Source organism: Hyaena hyaena, unplaced genomic scaffold (assembly GCF_003009895.1).
Source record: "Hyaena hyaena isolate Hyena2069 unplaced genomic scaffold, ASM300989v1 scaffold_285, whole genome shotgun sequence".
NCBI lineage: Eukaryota > Metazoa > Chordata > Mammalia > Carnivora > Hyaenidae > Hyaena > Hyaena hyaena.
The window spans coordinates 2,015,214-2,032,437 of record NW_024080917.1 but is presented as its reverse complement, the minus strand read 5'-3'; the positions used below and the strand labels follow the sequence as shown (position 1 = coordinate 2,032,437).

The following is a 17,224-nucleotide window of genomic DNA, read 5'->3' as shown; positions in this document are numbered from 1 at the left end:
CCAGGGATGCAGCGGGGTCACCACCTGCCGGGACTCAGCACAGCACTGCCTGGGCCTGGAGTTGGTACCCTCCCAGGGACAGCTACCAGCCGACAGAGTGCGTGAGGCTCCCCCCAGCACTGGGGGGGGGGGAGCGGGGGATGATCACCCGGAGCACGACACCCCCCCACGCGGGGACCCAGCCTCTGACTATAACTCTGAGGGACTGTCCTGGCCCTGGAGCCCCCCACGCCCCCTCACCTGCATCCTCTACATGGGGGCCGTCTCCTGGTCACATGCTGGCCGGACGAGGCTTTTATTACCCTGCCTCCCAGGTCATAAGGTCAGACGTGGGGTCATGGGACGTTTCCCATCCCATCTCAGAGCAGATGCTCCTGGGGCCCCCAGACCCCGGGCAGGGCTTTACAAGGCGGGTTCCGGCCGCTTTGTCCTGTCTTGCTGCATTAGCTCCCCCTGCCAGCCCTGCAGGAGCGGCTGACGCACCCCCTGCGGGAAGCCGCCTCCTCCCAGGGGCTTGGGCAGCTCCCAGGACACTGCCCGTTTCCAGGATGCTTTTTAGATGGCCTTGGCCTCTAGGGACTGCGTGGCCTCATGTGGGGTCACAACTACTGAGATTCAAGCCTGTCCAAGTAAATACACTCAGTGCCTCGGTCACACCAGCCACGTTTGCAGTGTTTGCTACCTGTGCAACTGGCCAGCACACAGCTCCCTCCCCGCTGGTTGTCCGGGGGCCTCACTTCTTTGGCACCTGCCTCCTCGAGTCGAGGAGCAGCCTGGATCAGGAGCCGTGCTGGGGGCGGGCGGGCTCTGGAAGCGCAAAGCCCAGCCACACATCGGCCTTCCCAGCCCCCATCTGCTGCGGGTCATCGTGGAAAGGCCCAGGCCGGGCTCACCGTGCACTCCTGCGCTGCAGAGGCCTCATCACTAGCTCTAGAAAGGGTTTCAGTTTGACCCCAAGACCTGTTGGCAGGTCGTGACCCTTCTCCCAGGAGACGGCTGTAGAGTTTTTCCTGGGAAGGGAACAGAATGCCTCCTTGCTTGGCCCCAACACGGTACCTCTGTGCTTCTGTCTTGTCTGGATGAAATAAATCTAAGGAAGGGGCTGGCCTGGACCTGCTTTGGGTGAGACCCAGTCCCCGGCGAGAGCCGGGACAGGTTGGAGAGCCAGAGGGGGTGGCCAGCCTGGCCCCCTCCGACCTGGGCTGGGAGGGTCTGAGGGGCAGCTCTGATCCCAGGGCCCTTCCATCCGCAGCCCAGTGCCTGCAGGGAGGAGGGGCTCCAATTACAGTGTCCCCTCCCCTCCCCTCTTCCGCCACAGCCAGCCCTTCTCTGGCCCTTCTCCGCCCCTCGGTGACCCTCTCGGCCAGTGTCTTCTGTGCTCCTGCGCCTGGGCCCCTCCCCGCCCTCCTCCCCTCCCCTCCCCACCCCCTGCCCTGCGCTGACCACAGAGGGGCCAGGCAGGGGAGGGGCTGGCGCCACATGCACAGACTGAGCTGGGAGAGGCCCGGAACCTACCCAGCCCCTCGAACTGGAGTATTGGGACGAAGCATCTGCTGTGGGCTCAGACCTCGGGGGCCAGGGGAGAGCCTCTGGATCAGCTGGGGGCCAGAGGGCAGGGGCGGTGACCACGGGCCTGGGAAGGTAGATGCCTTCAGGGAGGAGGCTGGGAAGGGCCTGAGGAGGGACTGGTGGTCACATCCCCCGCCTCCTGGCCTGGCGGTCCCCATGCTGGCCCCGAGGCCACTCCTGCTGCCGCTCCTCGTGGTTGGGCTGACCTTGGGGGCCAGCCTGCCGCCAGGACCCGGGAGCCACCCAGGCGTGTGCCCCAACCAGCTCAGCCCCAACCTGTGGGTGGATGCCCAGAGCACCTGTGAGCGTGAGTGCGTCAGGGACCAGGTAAGCAGAGGCACCATCCCCACCGGCCCTGATCGGGGGGGGGCGGGCACCTTGGAGGCTTGGTCAGCCCGGGAGAAGCCCAGACCCTACCCCTGCAGCCAGGCCTTGGCCGCAGAGGGGGACCCCAGCAGCCGCACTGCAGCCCCCATCCTGGGAGTCTACTTTCTCCTCAGGCCCCCCACGCTCTGCTGCTGGTTTCAGGCTGCTGCACATACCAGGGTCCCAGGGAACACCCCCAGTCTTCTCCTTCATGTGTCTGAAGATTAAGTGCCCCCTCCTCACTCCCCAAAGCCACCTGCCCCCACCCTGGGAGCAGCTGTTCTCAGGACCAGCAGGCCAGAAAAGCAGGGGCCCACGCGGGACGTCTGCCCCTGCTCCACCTGCAGCGGCCTTGAGCCCATTACACACCCCACCCCAGGCCTCGATTTCCTCATCTGTACGTAAAGCCTGCCTCGTAGGGGGGTGGTCTGCCGACGCCGTGAGGCGCAGTGAGCTAACACCTGTGACAGCCCGCTGGGCGGCTGGCAGCTGTAGCTCTTCCTAGAGAAAAGGAAGGAAACTTCCGCAGACCCTCTGAGCTTCCCGTAGAGGAGACAGGTGCGGGGAGGGGCAGCAGGGGCTCGGCCCGCTCCCCTCTGGACGGGCTGCTGGGCAGAGCTAGGGTGTCCGCTGAGCTGACCCCCGCCCCCCAGGACTGCCAGGCCTCCGAGAAGTGCTGCGCCAACGTGTGCGGGCTGCAGAGCTGCGTGGCGGCGCGCTTCCCTGACGGCAGCCCGGCCGTGCCCACGCCGCTGGCCTCCTGTGAGGGCTTCACGTGCGCACAGCAGGGCTCCGACTGTGACATCTGGGACGGCCAGCCCGTGTGCCGCTGCCGTGACCGCTGCGAGAAGGAGCCCAGCTTCACCTGTGCCTCCGACGGCCTCACCTACTACAACCGCTGCTACATGGACGCAGAGGCCTGCCTGCGTGGCCTCCGCCTGCACGTCGTGCCCTGCAAGCACGTCCTCAGCTGGCCGCCCAGCAGCCCCGGCCCTCCCGAGACCACGGCCGGCCCCACGCCCGGGGAGGCCCCGATGCCGCCCGCCCTCTACAGCAGCCCCGCCCCGCAGGCCGTGTACGTGGGGGGCACGGCCAGCCTCCACTGCGAGGTCAGCGGCCGCCCGCCGCCAGCCGTGACCTGGGAGAAGCAGAGCAACCAGCGGGAGACCCTCATCATGCGGCCGGACCAGATGTACGGCAACGTGGTGGTCACCAGCGTCGGGCAGCTGGTGCTGTACAACGCGCGGCCCGAGGACGCCGGCCTCTACACGTGCACCGCTCGCAACGCCGCCGGCCTGCTGCGCGCCGACTTCCCGCTGTCCGTGGTGCGGCGGGAGGCGGCCGGGGACGTGGCCCCCACGCCCCCCGACCCCGCCGAGTGCCTGTCCGCCGCGCAGGCCTGCGCCGGCGCCCCCTCCGGCCCGGTCCTCTGGCGGTACGACCCCCAGCGCGGGGGCTGCATGACCTTCCCCGCCTGTGGCTGCGAGGGCGGCGGCAGCCGGGGCTTCGAGACCTACGAGGCCTGCCAGCGGGCCTGCGCCCGCGGCCCCGGCGACGCCTGCGTGCTGCCCGCCGTGCAGGGCCGCTGCCAGGGCCGGGAGCCCCGCTGGGCCTACAGCCCGCTGCTGCGGCAGTGCCACCCCTTCGTCTACGGCGGCTGCGAGGGCAACGGCAACAACTTCGAGAGCCGCGCGAGCTGTGAGGATGCCTGCCCGGTGCCGCGCACGCCGCCCTGCCGGGCCTGCCGCCTCCGGAGCAAGCTGGCGCTGAGCCTGTGCCGCAGCGACTTCGCCATCGTGGGGCGGCTCACGGAGGTGCTGGAGGAGCCGGAGGTGGGGGGCGGCGGCATCGCCCGCGTGGCCCTGGACGAGGTGCTCAAGGACGACAAGATGGGCCTCAGGTTCTTGGGCACCAAGTACCTGGAGATGACGCTGAGCGGCATGGACTGGACCTGCCCCTGCCCCAACGTGACGGCTGGCGACGGCCCGCTGGTCATCATGGGTGAGGTGCGCGACGGCGTGGCGGTGCTGGACGCCGGCAGCTACGTCCGCGCCGCAAGTGAGAAACGCGTCAAAAAGATCTCGGAGCTGCTCGAGAAGAAGGCCTGTGAGCTGCTGAACCGCTTCCAGGACTAGCCTCACCCCTGCCCGTGTCTGCCCACCCTGTCCTCCTGTCCTGCTGAATAAAAAGCCTGACCTCACGGCCTGCGGGTGCCGGACCTCCCGGTGGGCCCCTCACCCCCCTCAGCCTGCCCTGCAAGCTGGTCGCCCGCTGCCACACTGGAGCACTGGCTCCGCTTCAAGTTCCCTCCTCGGGAACCTCCCACGTCCCTGCAGGAGAACAAGCCGTGACCAGCCCGCGACGGGCGCCTCCTCCTGCGGGAAGAGAGCCAGGCGGCCAGCGCAGTCCCGCCTCGGCGTCCCTGAGCTCCCCCTCCTTCCGCTGCTGCCGGGCAGCGCAACCCGGTCCCAGACGCCCCCGAGCCCTGACCCCACGGGCCAGACCCCCCACCCCCACCCCCCACCCCTGGGACTGAAACCTCGGAGACACAGCCTGCCCTCCCAGCACCACCGCGAGTGCTTCCAGGAGGAGGCCTCGTTGACACCAGCAACGAGCAGTAAGAAACTCTTTATTCCCAGGGTCTAAGCAGCCCTGTGGCCACCAGCCAAGAGCCCCCAGACCGGGCAAGGGCAGCCCTCACGGCCCAACCGCGGGAGGCACAGGCTGGCATCTGGGTTTGTTCCAGAACCGGCCTTGGTGGAGACACAAGCATGCGGGAGGAGGTTACTCTTTGCGGAATATCAGGCACTTGTTGTTGGCTGGCATGTCCACCTGGGGAAGATGCTGTGGCTGGAGCAGCTGCCCCTGGTCCCCAGGGAGGTCACCTGTGCCCCTAGCCCTCCCCACCTACCATCCTCTCCAGGAGCAGGCCACTGGCTTGGCCCAGGTCCTCCAGGAGGGCTGTGTCCCGCAGCCCCCACTCAGGGTTCCTGCAGCGGGAAGGAGGTGGGGGAGAAGGTGGACTTGTGGCTGGGGGGTGGCACCGAGCCCACCCGCCCTCCCGGCCATCCCCCGCCCCCCCGGCCATCCCCCCCCCATCCAGCTCTGACCTGCACCTAAGAGTGAGATCAAAATCCACGTTACTCTGCGGAGCGATCTTCCCATTGATGGCATAAGGCTGTGGAGACGGGAAGACAGCTCTGCCCGCCACCCACAGACACGCGGTCAGCCATTCCTCAGTGAGCACGCTGGCACTCAGAGAGAGAAAAGAACACAGCCCTCCCTGCCCCCAAGATGGGGGGCCAGCTGAGGACCAGCTGGTGAGCCAAGGGGTTGCAGGGAGCCTGGCAGGTGACCAGGGGGGTGTTCGAGAAAGAAGACCCTGGGTGGGCTTTAGTGGTGACAGGTTGTGGTGGGAGAAAGTAACTGAAAATACTGAAACCAAAAGGAGAGAGTCCAGAGAGGAGGCTCAGCTTAGACTGGGGTCAGGGTCAGGGCTGGCCTCCCAGGGGAGGCCGTCACCCCCGGCAGGGACACTAACCCCATAGGTAATCAGCAGCGCCTTGGGTTTGAGCAGGTGTCCCGCTGCTCTGAAGAGCCCCTGGGGAGTGAGGACACACGATGTCGGTGAGGGTCGTTCTCTCCCCCGGGCACCTGAAAGAGCCCGCAGTGCCCCACCTGAGATGCGGGGCAAGCCCGCCACCCTGCTTCCACAGACCTCGGTGCAGCTCAGGGGGCTGATGTGGATCATGTTGATGCAGAGCAGCAGGTCCAGCGACTGGGGCAGGATGCCGCCCCAATGCTCCCAATCCCAGGTCACGTCCAGGTACAGCGGGGCCTTGACGTTGGACAGCCCCTGAGCCTGAGTGGTGGCCGAGATGCTGTGGAAGGGCAGCACCCGGTTGGGGGAGCTTGGAGGGGTCTGGGTGGCGTGGGGAATCTGGAGAGCGGGACAGGCGCTGCTCCGCCTGTCCTTGCTTCCCCCCCACTTTCTCCAGCCGGGATCCCGCCTTCCGGGCGCCCCTGCGCACCTGTCCAGGCAGCGCTGGTCCACGTCGGACGGCTGCCACTCGGCGTGGGGGAAGGCCCGCGCGAAGTAGGCCGTGTGCTGGCCGGAGCCGGAGGCCACCTCGAGCACTCGAACGCCGCGCTGGGCAGGGTCCATGTACTGCCGCAGCACGCGCAGGATGGGCTCCTTGTTCCGCTCGGCGGCCGCAGCCACCAGCATCGCAGCAGCTCAGCAGACGGGCGGGTAGCCGTAATCCGATGCCGAGGGGCCGCGGGGAGCCGCAGTCCGACGCCGCGAGGCCCGTCGGGAGCCGTAGTCCGACGCCGCAGGCCCGTCGGGAGCCGTAGTCCGACGCCGCGAAGCCCGACGGGAGCCGTAGTCCGACGCCGCGAGGCCCCACGGGAGCCGTAGTCCGGCGCCGCGAGGCCCCACGGGAGCCGTAGTCCGGCGCCGCGAGGCCCGACGGGAGCCGTAGTCCGGCGCCGCGAGGCCCGACGGGAGCCGTAGTCCGACGCCGCGAACCCTGCCGGCAGCTGCGGCCCGGACTCCGCAAAGACTACAGTTTCCAGGAAGAGGCGCGCAGCGCGTTTAGGGACCCGCCGCGGGGGCGCACCGGGAGCGCCAGCCACGGCGAAGGGACTGGGAGGGGAGCTGGAGTCACTAGTTTACAGGTGACCATCAGCTCAGCTCCCAGTCGCCCATGGCCGCTCTAGCGTTTTCATAGCTCTTGTCACTCTCTGAAACTGTCTCGTTCGCGCTGCACTACGATGGGCGCTTCGTGGTTTCTGGTTCTTTTGAAATCGCAGTCGTCAGCGAGTTAATTTGTCAACATGGAGAAAACTAAAAAGAAAAAGTCCTGCTGCGCCGCCCGGGAATCGAACCCGGGTCGCAAGAATGGGAATCTTGCATGATACCACTACACCAGCGGCGCCGTTGGCGAGCCCTCCGCCCCCGAGATTTAAGGGATTGTGACGCAACCGCCCCGCGCGCAGGAGCACGGCGCGTGCGCGCTGCCGCTCCGCGGGGGGAGCGCCGGGCTAGGCGGGGCCTGCGTGCCGGGGGTTCCCGCGGCGTCGCTGGGGCGCCCGGCGCTCGGGAGCGAGACGGCCGAAGGGAGGAGGGCTTGACGCCCGGAGCCGCGCGGGCGCCGTGGAAACCATGGCAACCGCGGCGGCCGGAGCCGGGGGGGCGGGGCCGGGGCGGGGCCTCCGTCCGCGCGAAGCCGCGGGCGGCCCGGGCGCCTCTCCCCGCAGGCCCCGCGGTCCTGCGTTTCTCGAGGCTTCCCTGTGACGCTGGCCCAGGGTCCCCGACGCGGCGGGCGGGGGGGGCCGTGGCCCTGTGCGTGGTGTCCACAGGTGGTTTCCCGGCTGACGGCTTGGGGGCCGTGTCCCCGAGGGGCCTGTTCGGCAGCGGCCAGCTTCTCGTCTTGGGTGGGCAGCGTGTCAGCAGCGAACCCCGGAGCCGGCGTCACTCCGCCTGGGGCCCAGAGGGTGGCGCTGCCCCGGGCTTCAGCCTGGGATTGTGGAGGGGCCGAGGTGTGGGTTTGGTCAGGGGAGGAGGGCAGTCTTGCAGCTTAGGGTGGGGAAGGGGCGTGGAGCTGGCCCTCTGGACAGGCCCCCTGGGAAGGTGCCGCTCAGCCGGCAGCCTCCGCCTCCAGGCAGCCCCCTCGGGCACTCTGCACGTGAGCTCCATTTCACAGCCCCGCGCTTTCCTCTCCTGGTGCCCTTTCGCCTCCTGCCACGTTGGGTGTCCTCTGTGCATTTTCCATTTCCTTCCGTGTGTGGGCACCGAGACGAGCATCTGCTCTCAGGTATGACAGGCCTCTTTCAACCTGACAAGTTCCCAACAACAACGACCGTCGGAGCTTGGGGGCCGGTGCCCAGGGGACCCGACCTGTGATTAGCAGGTGGGAGACCGAGCCCACCACCCAGGCCTGATGATCTCATCAACACACCCGTGTCACAGGGCCTCCACAAAACACCCCGGAAGGAAGGGGCTCCGGAGCCTCTGGGCAGGTGAAGGGTGGCACCCGGGAGGGTGGCAGCACCCCCCACCCCTGGGCAGCGCCCTTTCCCCACCCCTTGCCCTGTGCATCTCTTCCACCTCTGTTCCCGAGAGTGGAATCCTTGATGGACCAGTAAACATGAGTGAGGGGTTCCCTGAGTCCTGTGAGCCTTTCCAGCAAATTATGGAGCCCGAGAAGGGGGGAAGCGAGGACCCCGACTTACAGCTGGTGGATCAGACGCACAGGTGACAGCCTGGATTTGTGACTGGCGTCAGAAGTGGGGTGGTTTTGTAGGACTGGGCCTTTACCTGGGGGTCTGCATAATACCAGGTGAGAGCGTCAGAACTGAGTTAAGGTGTAGGACACCCCGTCGGTGTCTGCAGAGAACTACTTGGCGAGGAAAACCCACACTTGGTGTCAGAAGTGTTGAAAGTACAGAAAACATTGCCTCCTTCACCCCAGGTGTTCTGAGAGGGGAGGAACCCGACAGACCGGTGTCTGTCCCGTGGCCTGGCGTCAGAAGCTGTCCCAACACCCAGCAGAGGCTCCAACAGCATTGACCTTAGGTTGATACCCGACTGGCGTACCTGTCACTCGGGGCTGGAGGCCACGTGAGCTACCCCCTGCGCTCCGCACCCACCCAGCTCGGAGCTGGAGAAGGCAGACGTCTAGCCTTTCCTGCATTGTGTGTGTGTGTGTGCACGCGCACATACGTGTGAAGGCTTGTGTGTACACTTGTGAACACACACGTTCTGGAAAGCGATAGATATGTGTCAGACTCTGGGAGGATCCAGGCCCCCCAGCAAATGCTAAACAGCGGACCCCTCGAAGTGCCCCCTAATGGAGAAAATATTGGGGTTCGGCACCGATGGTCAAGAAGGGATTCTTGAGATGTTTTTGGTGCAAAAGGGTGGTTTTACTAAAACACAGGACTAGAACTTGTGGGCAGAAAGAGCTGCACTGGGGTTGTGAGGAGCAATCGATTATATACTTTCACGCTGGGCGGGGTTTAGGGATAGTGTAAGTCTCCAGGGAATTCTGGAAGCAAGGTTTCCAGGTTGTTAGGGAAGGGTCATCACTACTGTCCAGTAAAACCTCAGCCGTGAGACCGTGCAGGTGTGGATCAGAGGGCCGTAAGCTTGGAGTATGGTTGCCAACGTATATCGTGGGCAGGAAAAGACAAGGGAAGTTTCCAGAAGAATTTTTATGTGTTAAAGTAGACTTACAGGATCGGGGGTGTCAGACTAAGATTGCCTTTTGCCTCCAGCAAAGTGTCATCGGGGTGGCAGCTGAGATCCCAAGGGAAGGTCACTCTGCTGGTTGCAAGGACCTGTCGATGGGCTGTAAGTTGTAAAAAATGTAATCTTTCATTTGTCCTTGTTCCCCACATCGTCCCCCACCATGGACTGTGCTGCGTGGGGCCTCCTGAGATTCCGTGTCCTGAGGTGGAATTCAGCTCCCAGGCAGCCCTCTTGAGCTTCTCCCCACTGTGTGGAAGGTTCCGCAGCACGGGCCACTTTCCCAAAGGAGTGTTTAGCCACGTGACAGAATTTCCAGTGCCCAGAGAGCCCTGAGCAAACAATGCATGCCCTGCCCCCTGCCCACCCCCACTGGGGGTGCCACTTCCTCCCCAGCCCTACCTCCCTTGGCTTCCTGGACCTACTGTAACAAATTAACCCAAACTTTTGGCTTAAAACAACAGAAATGTATTTTCTCATGCTTCTGGAAGCCAAGTCCAAGGGAAAGGTGTCTGCTCACTCCAAAGGCCCTAAAAGAAGATGGTTCCTCAGCACTTCCAGCCATTGGTGGCCGCTGTTCTGCACGCTGGGTGAGGCCCCACCCCTCCGCCCAAGTGCCCCTCTCCAGCTCGGGCTGGATTCCCAGCTTCTCCAACAACAGGCCATGTCACCGATCCCTTGCAGGGGCTTCACAGCCAACCCGCCTCAAGGACAGTGTGGTCTTGGGGGGGGGGTGGTGAGTGAGTCTGGGGAGCTCCCCAGGCTCCATCCCCACGCTAGATTGTGTCCATGGGCCAGTGAGGCTGAGAAGTCTCCGGGGGAGACCAGCCCCGCCCCCCGCGGACTTCGCTGCCCCCCGCCCCGCCTTCCTCCCCCCTCAGCTATCCTCAGGACCACTGGGCTCTCTCTCCGCCCCCAGCTTGTCCTGCACCTTCTCCCTTCCCACCCTAGGGTCCTCTCTGCTCACCTTCATCTCCCCCTGAGCTTCTGAGGGTTAGGGCGTCAAGGCCGTGGCTGGGCCCGTCCGCCCATCAGTAGGCCTTGCTCTGCCCCTGTTGTCCGCAAAGGCCCCAGGGCAGTGCCCGCTGCAGGCGGGGCCTCAGAGTTTGTGCCAGCTTGGGGGCCCGTGCTCCCCACACGGCAGCCTTGATCCCTCCGCCGGGAACACGTACCCTCGGGACACAGCCCCCCACCGCGCTGTCTCCCCAGCATGTGAGTGAGCAGAGGGAACTGTGCTCAGGGCCAGGGCAGCCAGGGCAGATGGTTCACGCAGGACCACGCTGGCCTGGACTCCGCTGTGGGGAGGGACAAGGGACAGAAGCCGCAGGGGTGCTTGGGGCAGGGAGCTGGGTTCACGAGCCCCTCTCCCCCCTTCTCGGGATCACAGCCCTAACCCAGCCCACCCTGTGGAGGAGGAAGCTGGGGAGGGGGCCCCCAGGACACAAACTTCCTGAAGGGCGCCCGAGCAGGCCTGGTTACCACCCACCAGGCACATGGGTGCGTAGGGTAGCTGGGGAGGGGCGCTGCCCAGAGCAGTTTCGGGGGGTGGGGGTTCCTCCTGCTGCTGTCACTCCCCTCCCCCTGGAGCTAACCCCGCAGCGCTCGCACTCCCCAGGTTGCGCATTCTGCCTGTTTCGGCCCTGCTCTGAGGGTGACGTGGGGGCAAGCGGGGCTGCATTTGCTCCAGGAACCCCTCAGGTGGCAGCTCCCAGGAGACCAGTCCCCTTGGGCTTCCCAGGCCCTGGTGCCCGCCAGGCTGAGCCTCCGCAAATGCTGTGGCAACAGTGTGGGAGCCACACAAGCTTGGAGGGCGGATTCCAGGACCCCTGGACGACTCTGGGCAGTGTTTTCCTGGGCGGGAGGGGGGTGGGTGTTAAGGATTGAATTCAACCTTCTGCTGAGCCCACTAGGTCCTCAGGCTCACAGGCCCCGCCCACAGCCTGGGCAGCCCTGCGCAGCTGCGAGTTGGGAGGCAGGAACCCTGGGTTGGGAGCCCGTCTGGCCCTTACAAACCAGGCAGCTCCAGGGGAGACCCCTACCCCTCCAGGAGGGCGGGAGTGGGAGGTAACGGCTTCCTTCCAATTGGGGTGAAACAGGCAAACCGGGTGGCCTCCCCCACCTTCTCTCTCCCCAGGATCCCACCCCCACACTGGTCCCAGTCTGCAAGCGGCCTCCCCTCCCTGGAGCTGGGGGCGGACCCTTGCATGGGAGCCTGGGTGCGGAAGCAGAGTGCACCCAGTATTCCTGTCCGACGGAGTGCAAGGGAGATTACCAGGGCGCCAGGTCTCTGCCCAAACCCCAGGGGCGAACGCACTTTTTTTGGGCTCTGGCCCTGTAGTCTCAAGACACAGGCCCAGAAGGCCCCCTGATACTGGCCCAGACCCACGGAGGCAGCTTGGCCGAAGCTACCCGACAGGGTCCCCACAGAGCGTCCCCAGCGCCTGCCAGCGCCCCTGCGTCCGCCGCGGCTCACCTGGCCTTCAGGCGGCGGAGGCATTCCCAGGCCCCTGTACGCTTCCTCTGCCCTTGGCCTTGGGCCATGCGGGGTGGGGCGCTGGTTACTGCGGCCCCAGCCAGTCTCCTAAAGGCCCGGCCTCCGCCGCGAGCACGGCCCAGACGCGCGGGCCCTTTAAGGGCCGGGGGCGTGTAGCGGCCCGCCCCCCTCCCCGCCGCGCCCGGCCGCTGGTTAAAGGGGCCGCGCCCTGGGCCCCCGCCGAGTGCGAGCCCGGGCGGAGGGCAGGGCAGGGCGTGCGTCCGGGCGAGCGCGCGGGCCGGCGGCCCTTCCGCACCATGTACACCATCACCAAGGGGCCCAGCAAGCTGGTCGCGCAGCGCCGCACAGGTGCGCGGGGCGAGGGGCGGGCAGGGTCGCCGGGGGGAGGGTCCGCGCAGTGACCCCCAGCCTCGGCGGCCGCTGACGCGCCCCGCGCCCGCAGGTCCCTCGCAGCAGCAGGTGGAGAGCAGGCTCGGCGAGCTTCTGAAATGCAGACAGCCCGCGCCGCCGACCCCACCGCCCCCGCGGGCGCAGCCGCCGGGACCCTGGCCCCTGTCGAGGTGAGACGCGCGGGCCGGCCGCCGCGGGACCGAGAGGGTGACCTTGGGGAAGGTTCGCGGAGACCGGGCCACATGCTCGGGGCGGGCGCGGGGGCGGGGCGTCCGTCCCCGCCCGCGCGAGCAGCTCTGCCTTCCGCGCCTGGGCGCCTGCACCTCACCTGGCACCTGGCTGGGTTGAAGGGGACTGGGCTGGGTGTGCGTGAACCCCTCTCCCACGCCGGCCCTGTGGGGTCCTGGCGGACCGCTAGTGGGGAGGAAGCCGACCAGCGCCTGGGTCGGAGGAGCTCCACGCGGCTGACTCACGTGCCCCGGGCGACCTTGAGCAGGGAGGCCAAGGTTTGAGGCGAGGTGCCCAGGAGGGCAGGAGCCAAATACCCCGGGGGTGCGGCCCTCAAGGCCCCCGGCGCTTTCAGCCCTGTCCTTGAGGAACTGGCTGGGGGAGAAGGTGCACGTGGTTCCCTGTGGTCCTGCCAGGCCACTGCCCCCTCCACCCGTCACCCGCAGCACCCTGGCTGGGCGCTGCCCCCTCCACCCGTCACCCGCAGCACCCTGGCTGGGCGCTGCAGGCCTCCCACAGACGGTCAGGCGTGCTGGAGCCTGCAGTCTTCTGCCTTTTTACAGCCCATAGTTTTGCCAGCCTGCAACCCCTGTGGCACCGGAATGGCAGTCCCTGCCAATTTGGCCTCCACATGACCTTGACCTGGAGGTCAGGTCCCCTCCATCCCCCAGAGCTGAGCCTTTATACTTGTTTGTCTCGAGCTCTGGACCTTTGGCTTCACTTATTCTATGCATTTCCTGGGCCCTGGCCTTTCTTCTAGGCCCACAGAGGCCCGAGGCCTCCCGCACTAGGGCCGTGCGTCCGGGCAGCAGATAACAAGGTGGCATGGCTGGGGAGGGTGCAGGTGATGGGCGCCTGCCAGGAGGGGGCATACCGTGAGGATCTTTCTGGGCCGAGACCCTGCCCTGGGGCCCTTTGCTGGGGGCCGGTTGGTACTTGGAGGTTGCGTGCTAGTGATGAAAACGTTCTCGGCCAGCCACAGGTGTGTCCTGGGGAGACAGATGAACAGGGCCGGGGGGTGCCTCCGGGGACCCAGGCTGCGCTATAATATTGCCTTGTGATTTCAACTTGGGTCCTCACAGCTGCCCTTCTGCCCACAGGAGTAAACAAGACCTAGGCGAAGGGCCACCACTGGTCACCCAGGCCAGTAGTCTGGGACCGGAGCGGCCCACGTGCCCCACCTGGAGAAGCTTACCACCTTCTCCCTGTTGCTGGTGCAGGGGCGTCTGTTGCACAGTCGGGGAGCGCTGGGGAGGAGCAGGAAAGGCAGCACAGAGCCCTCAAGCCCCCAGGAGGCCTCACCTCTGCCCTCAGCTGGCCCTTAGCCAGGTGGGCCCACTGCGGCTTGCAGGTCAGGAGGGTGTGCTGAGCAGCCCGGCCCGAGGGAGCGCACGCCTCCGTGTCGTCCGCTTCGTGTGAGGAGCGGTGAGGCACGCCTGCGCTGGCTGTGCCCGCCCCCCTTCCTCCCCACTTCCTCCCTCTGTCGGAGCTGCCCCTGCCCAGTCCCAGCGGCCTTGAAAGGATCCTGCTGGGAGGCCAGAGAGGCCGGTGGGCCCTCCCTGCCCGCTCTCCAGCACCTTCTCAGGGTGCCCCTCTCTGGCAGCTGCACCCCGGCTGCCTACCTAACCTTCCCTGCTGTTTTCTCTGTAGTGCCTTTTCACTGCCCAGCCTCCCTCACCCCGACTGGCCGGGGAGAGAGAGGGTGACCGTGCCACGCCGCATCCCCTACGCCTGGTGCCCTGCAGGCGCGCGAGGCAACTGACCAGCTAAATATATGGGCTGGGGTTCCAGCCGGGCATGGGTCTGGGTTCTGGCCGTGGTGGTGAACACGCCACACAGGTCTGCGCCTCCGAGGAGCAACTGCTCCCAGGGGAAGACAGACAGGAGAGAAGAGAACATCAGCAGAGGTGACACTTGTCATTGGGAAGAAGTTAATACGGCGCCTTGTGACCACCTGTGGTCCTGGGAGCAGGTCGGGGAGGTGGCCTGGGAGTGTGGGCTTGGAGGTCGGACAGGTGCACAGCTGAGTCCTGAAACTGGCACCCACTTACCGTGTGTGACTTCCCTCTGGAGCCCAGGGCCCCGGGCTGGAAACCGGTGGGTTGGTTGACCTTGGGGATCAGAGAGGAGACTAAGTGACAGGATGCCCACGTAGGCCTGAGCAGGGACACGGAGCAGGCCTGCGGGCAGCGCCCTTGGGAGGAGGCGCGGTGTGGCTTTCATCCACAGGTGCATGCTCGAGCCAGTGTCCTTCCCCCAGAGGGCCTGTGGAGGGGCCTCGTGTAAATAACTCTGGGCAGTGGGCTGGTGGCGCCTGCCTTCTCTGGCCCCTGTGCCGCCCTGGTCAGGTCACCACCTTAGTCCCTGTGATTCATAGCCTCTGGCTGCAATTCCCTTTTTTGTTTCCCTGTTTTGATGTCCAGCCTCCACTTTGCAGCCTTGTGGGGGCGGGGGTGGCAGGCACGGGGCTGTCCAAGTTGAGGACAAACCATCACACCCTCTGGCTGGTGCAGCTCAGGCCTGGGAGGAGCCCCAACGCCTCTATATTTTCTTGGGCCACCAGACCCTGCCGGCCCGGAGCTGGCAGGACCGGTGCCCCTCAAGACCCTCCTCTTTATTTTAGTGGCCCTCTCAGCCAAGGAGGACCCCCGAGCGGCGGTGGGGCACCTGAACCCAGGAAGGCGAGCAGGCCGGCGGGACCGCGAGTGCCTGGCGGAGTGGCACGGGCAGCCCAGGACTCCCGGCTCCCACCTCCTGCTGTAGGTGCGGCCCCGATCCCTCCACAGCCCCGTCCCGGGCTTTGTGTGTGCGGGGCCTGGCCAGCTGCCGCTGGCTGCGGCGGCCAGCACCGCCCTGGGCCCCGCTGACCGGGACAGGCCCAGCGGCTCCCTGGACATCCCACGCCCCCCAGGCTGAGCCCCGGGAACCCGGGGGTTCACCCGGAGGGTGCCGCCTCCCCACTCGGTATTCCCACCCCTGTGGGCAGCAGAGCTGCCTGGTCTGCGCCTGCAGCATCGGGCTGGGGCTGTGGTCACACCTTCCCCACCCCGTGGTTCGGCCGGACCATCACTCAGGGCTCATCCCTACGGAGGCTGGGGCGGCCAGGAAGAGAGAAGGGCAGAGACCGCCTGCTTCTTGTTTGGGTCCTTCCTCCCTCACTGGGGGCAATGGTGAGATGGAGAGGCTTCCGTGGGGGAAGAAGATGGCCGAGAGTTGTGCTTGGGACAGAGTGACCCGGCTGTAGCTTAGGTCAGAACAGGGGCTGCTGGAGGCCCGGCTGGTGCTGGGGAGGCGGGATGCAGGTGACAACAGGGGTGCCCGAGACCCCTGGACAGAGAGCACCTGTGTGCCTTGAGCAGGGAACCCTGCTGGGGGTCTGGGACCTCAGGTGTGAACTGGGCTGCTGGGGGCTTGGGCCTGCGGGAGAGCGGCCCCCACCACCACTGCATCAGGCAGCTGCCCTGAAGCTCGAGAGGTGCCTGCGCTGGGCCCGGGCCCGGGGTGGGGGGTGCGGCTTGAACCTGCTCCTGGAGCTTTGCCAGGCATCACCTGGGCTCAGGAAGTTGCTGACTGGCTCCTCCCCCCTCCACAGTCCGGGGCCAAGGCTTGTGTTCAATCGGGTGAATGGCCGGCGGCCCCCTGCCACATCTCCATCCCTTGAGGGGACCCAAGAGACCTATACACTGGCTCATGAGGAAAACGTCCGATTTGTGTCTGAAGGTAGTGTCGAGGCCCGAGGGCGTGGCTTGGGCCCCTCTTCCTCTTCCCCACTCCCACCTGACTCACAGTAGCTAGAGGGCCGGGCTCTTCCTAGGCTCCCTCCCTGTTTGTCCTATGACCGTCCCGGGGGCTGCTGCTCCCAGTTCCGGGCTGGGGTGCAGGGTGGCCACCGGGCCCTGGGTAGAAGACCGGATGCCAGGGTCCTGGCTCAGTCTGACTGCCCTCTCCCCACAGCCTGGCAGCAAGTGGAGCAGCAGCTGGGTGGTGGCCCGGCTGGCGAGAGTGGGCCCAGGCCCGTGCAGTACGTGGAGAAGACCCCCAACCCCCGGCTGCAGAGTGAGCCCTCCCCTGCCCTCAGGGAGTCCTGTCCACTCCCTCTGGCCCTGACCTGGGACCTGCTGGGTTCTAGTCCTTAGGGGATTGGGGAGGGCGCTTGGACTTGACCCACTTGCTACACTTGGGCCTGGGTGAAGGGCTTGTGGTCAGCTCAGAGGGAGAGCCATTGAGCGACCTGGAAGCAGCATCACTGCCCAGCCTCTACTGTGCCCGCAGACTTCGTGCCCATTGACCTGGACGAGTGGTGGGCGCAGCAGTTCCTGGCCAGAGTCACGAACTGCTCCTAGCCACCTTGGAAGGAACCGCCCCTCTGTGGGCCCAGCTCACCCGCATGCTGGACCTCCGCCAGAGAGGACCGCGGCGCCCTGTCGAACTGCTGAGGCACACGCCGTACTCCGCCCTGAGTCTGGCCAGGCGCCGGCCACACCTGAAGTGCCAGCGTTTGGACTTTTGCACCTGCTGACCCCTTGGCCCAGCTGTCCCATGCTGCCAGGGGCTGAAACTGTCGGACCTCAATCCTGCTCACTGTGCCCAGGGACCAGCCCCTGGGGCTGGCAGGGAGGAGCTCCAGGCTAATAAAGTCGAGAAACTGCCTTTTCTGAGTGGCCTTTACTTGGTGCGTGGGGGGTGGGGTCGGGGCCCCCCTGTCCCCGGGCAGCGTCCAGCCCAGCCTTTCCCTGGCTGCACAGTTGCAGCTCGGCCCGGTAGTGGCCCTCCCGTGTCCTGACAGAGGTGCCGGGGCCCTGGGCCAGCTCATCTTTCTTGGGAGGTCACTCACTGCACCTACCCTGCACCACCTGGCTTCCTCTCCCTGTTGGCAGGTGCCTGAGCCCCATCTCCAGAGCCACAAATGTTATGCAACCGGCCCT

The 17,224-nt window shown here is 66.2% G+C and overlaps 3 protein-coding genes and 1 non-coding gene across 17 annotated transcripts; 2 read left to right on the top strand and 2 right to left on the bottom strand.

Annotated features, from left to right (window-relative positions):
* The first annotated feature begins 1,501 nt into the window (after positions 1-1,501).
* On the top strand, positions 1,502-4,120 carry WFIKKN1 (WAP, follistatin/kazal, immunoglobulin, kunitz and netrin domain containing 1). Its single transcript, XM_039246813.1, has 2 exons — positions 1,502-1,896; positions 2,589-4,120. Exons 1-2 carry the CDS (start codon positions 1,726-1,728, stop codon positions 4,068-4,070), a joined length of 1,653 nt encoding a protein of 550 aa, XP_039102744.1. The 5' UTR covers positions 1,502-1,725; the 3' UTR covers positions 4,071-4,120.
* A 502-nt stretch (positions 4,121-4,622) lies between these two features.
* METTL26 (methyltransferase like 26) lies at positions 4,623-6,261 on the bottom strand. Of its 2 annotated transcripts, XM_039246639.1 has the most exons (6): positions 5,967-6,259; positions 5,654-5,816; positions 5,477-5,536; positions 5,046-5,113; positions 4,847-4,925; positions 4,623-4,767 (listed from the first exon to the last, which is right to left on the bottom strand). In XM_039246639.1, the coding sequence occupies exons 1-6, from the start codon at positions 6,161-6,163 to the stop codon at positions 4,720-4,722; spliced, it is 615 nt and encodes a 204-aa protein (XP_039102570.1). In that variant the 5' UTR covers positions 6,164-6,259; the 3' UTR covers positions 4,623-4,719. The 2 variants fall into 2 exon arrangements, with proteins under 2 accessions (XP_039102570.1, XP_039102571.1); XM_039246640.1 differs by lacking the exon at positions 5,477-5,536 and having other exon boundaries at positions 5,967-6,261.
* A 543-nt stretch (positions 6,262-6,804) lies between these two features.
* Positions 6,805-6,875, bottom strand: TRNAG-CCC. Its single transcript has one exon. It is a non-coding gene; the product is annotated as a tRNA-Gly (tRNA).
* Positions 6,876-7,314: 439 nt separating this feature from the next.
* Positions 7,315-16,952, top strand: MCRIP2 (MAPK regulated corepressor interacting protein 2). 13 transcript variants are annotated; one of them, XM_039246783.1, is made up of 10 exons: positions 7,315-8,194; positions 8,412-8,560; positions 9,217-9,292; positions 9,652-9,777; positions 12,124-12,241; positions 13,520-13,650; positions 14,923-15,058; positions 15,892-16,019; positions 16,254-16,320; positions 16,572-16,952. In XM_039246783.1, the coding sequence occupies exons 4-10, from the start codon at positions 9,654-9,656 to the stop codon at positions 16,585-16,587; spliced, it is 720 nt and encodes a 239-aa protein (XP_039102714.1). In that variant the 5' UTR covers positions 7,315-8,194; positions 8,412-8,560; positions 9,217-9,292; positions 9,652-9,653; the 3' UTR covers positions 16,588-16,952. The 13 variants fall into 13 exon arrangements, with proteins under 13 accessions (XP_039102714.1, XP_039102715.1, XP_039102719.1 ...); XM_039246780.1 differs by having other exon boundaries at positions 8,013-8,194; positions 8,412-8,515; positions 16,254-16,355; XM_039246779.1 differs by having other exon boundaries at positions 8,013-8,194; positions 16,254-16,355.
* Positions 16,953-17,224: the final 272 nt, after the last annotated feature.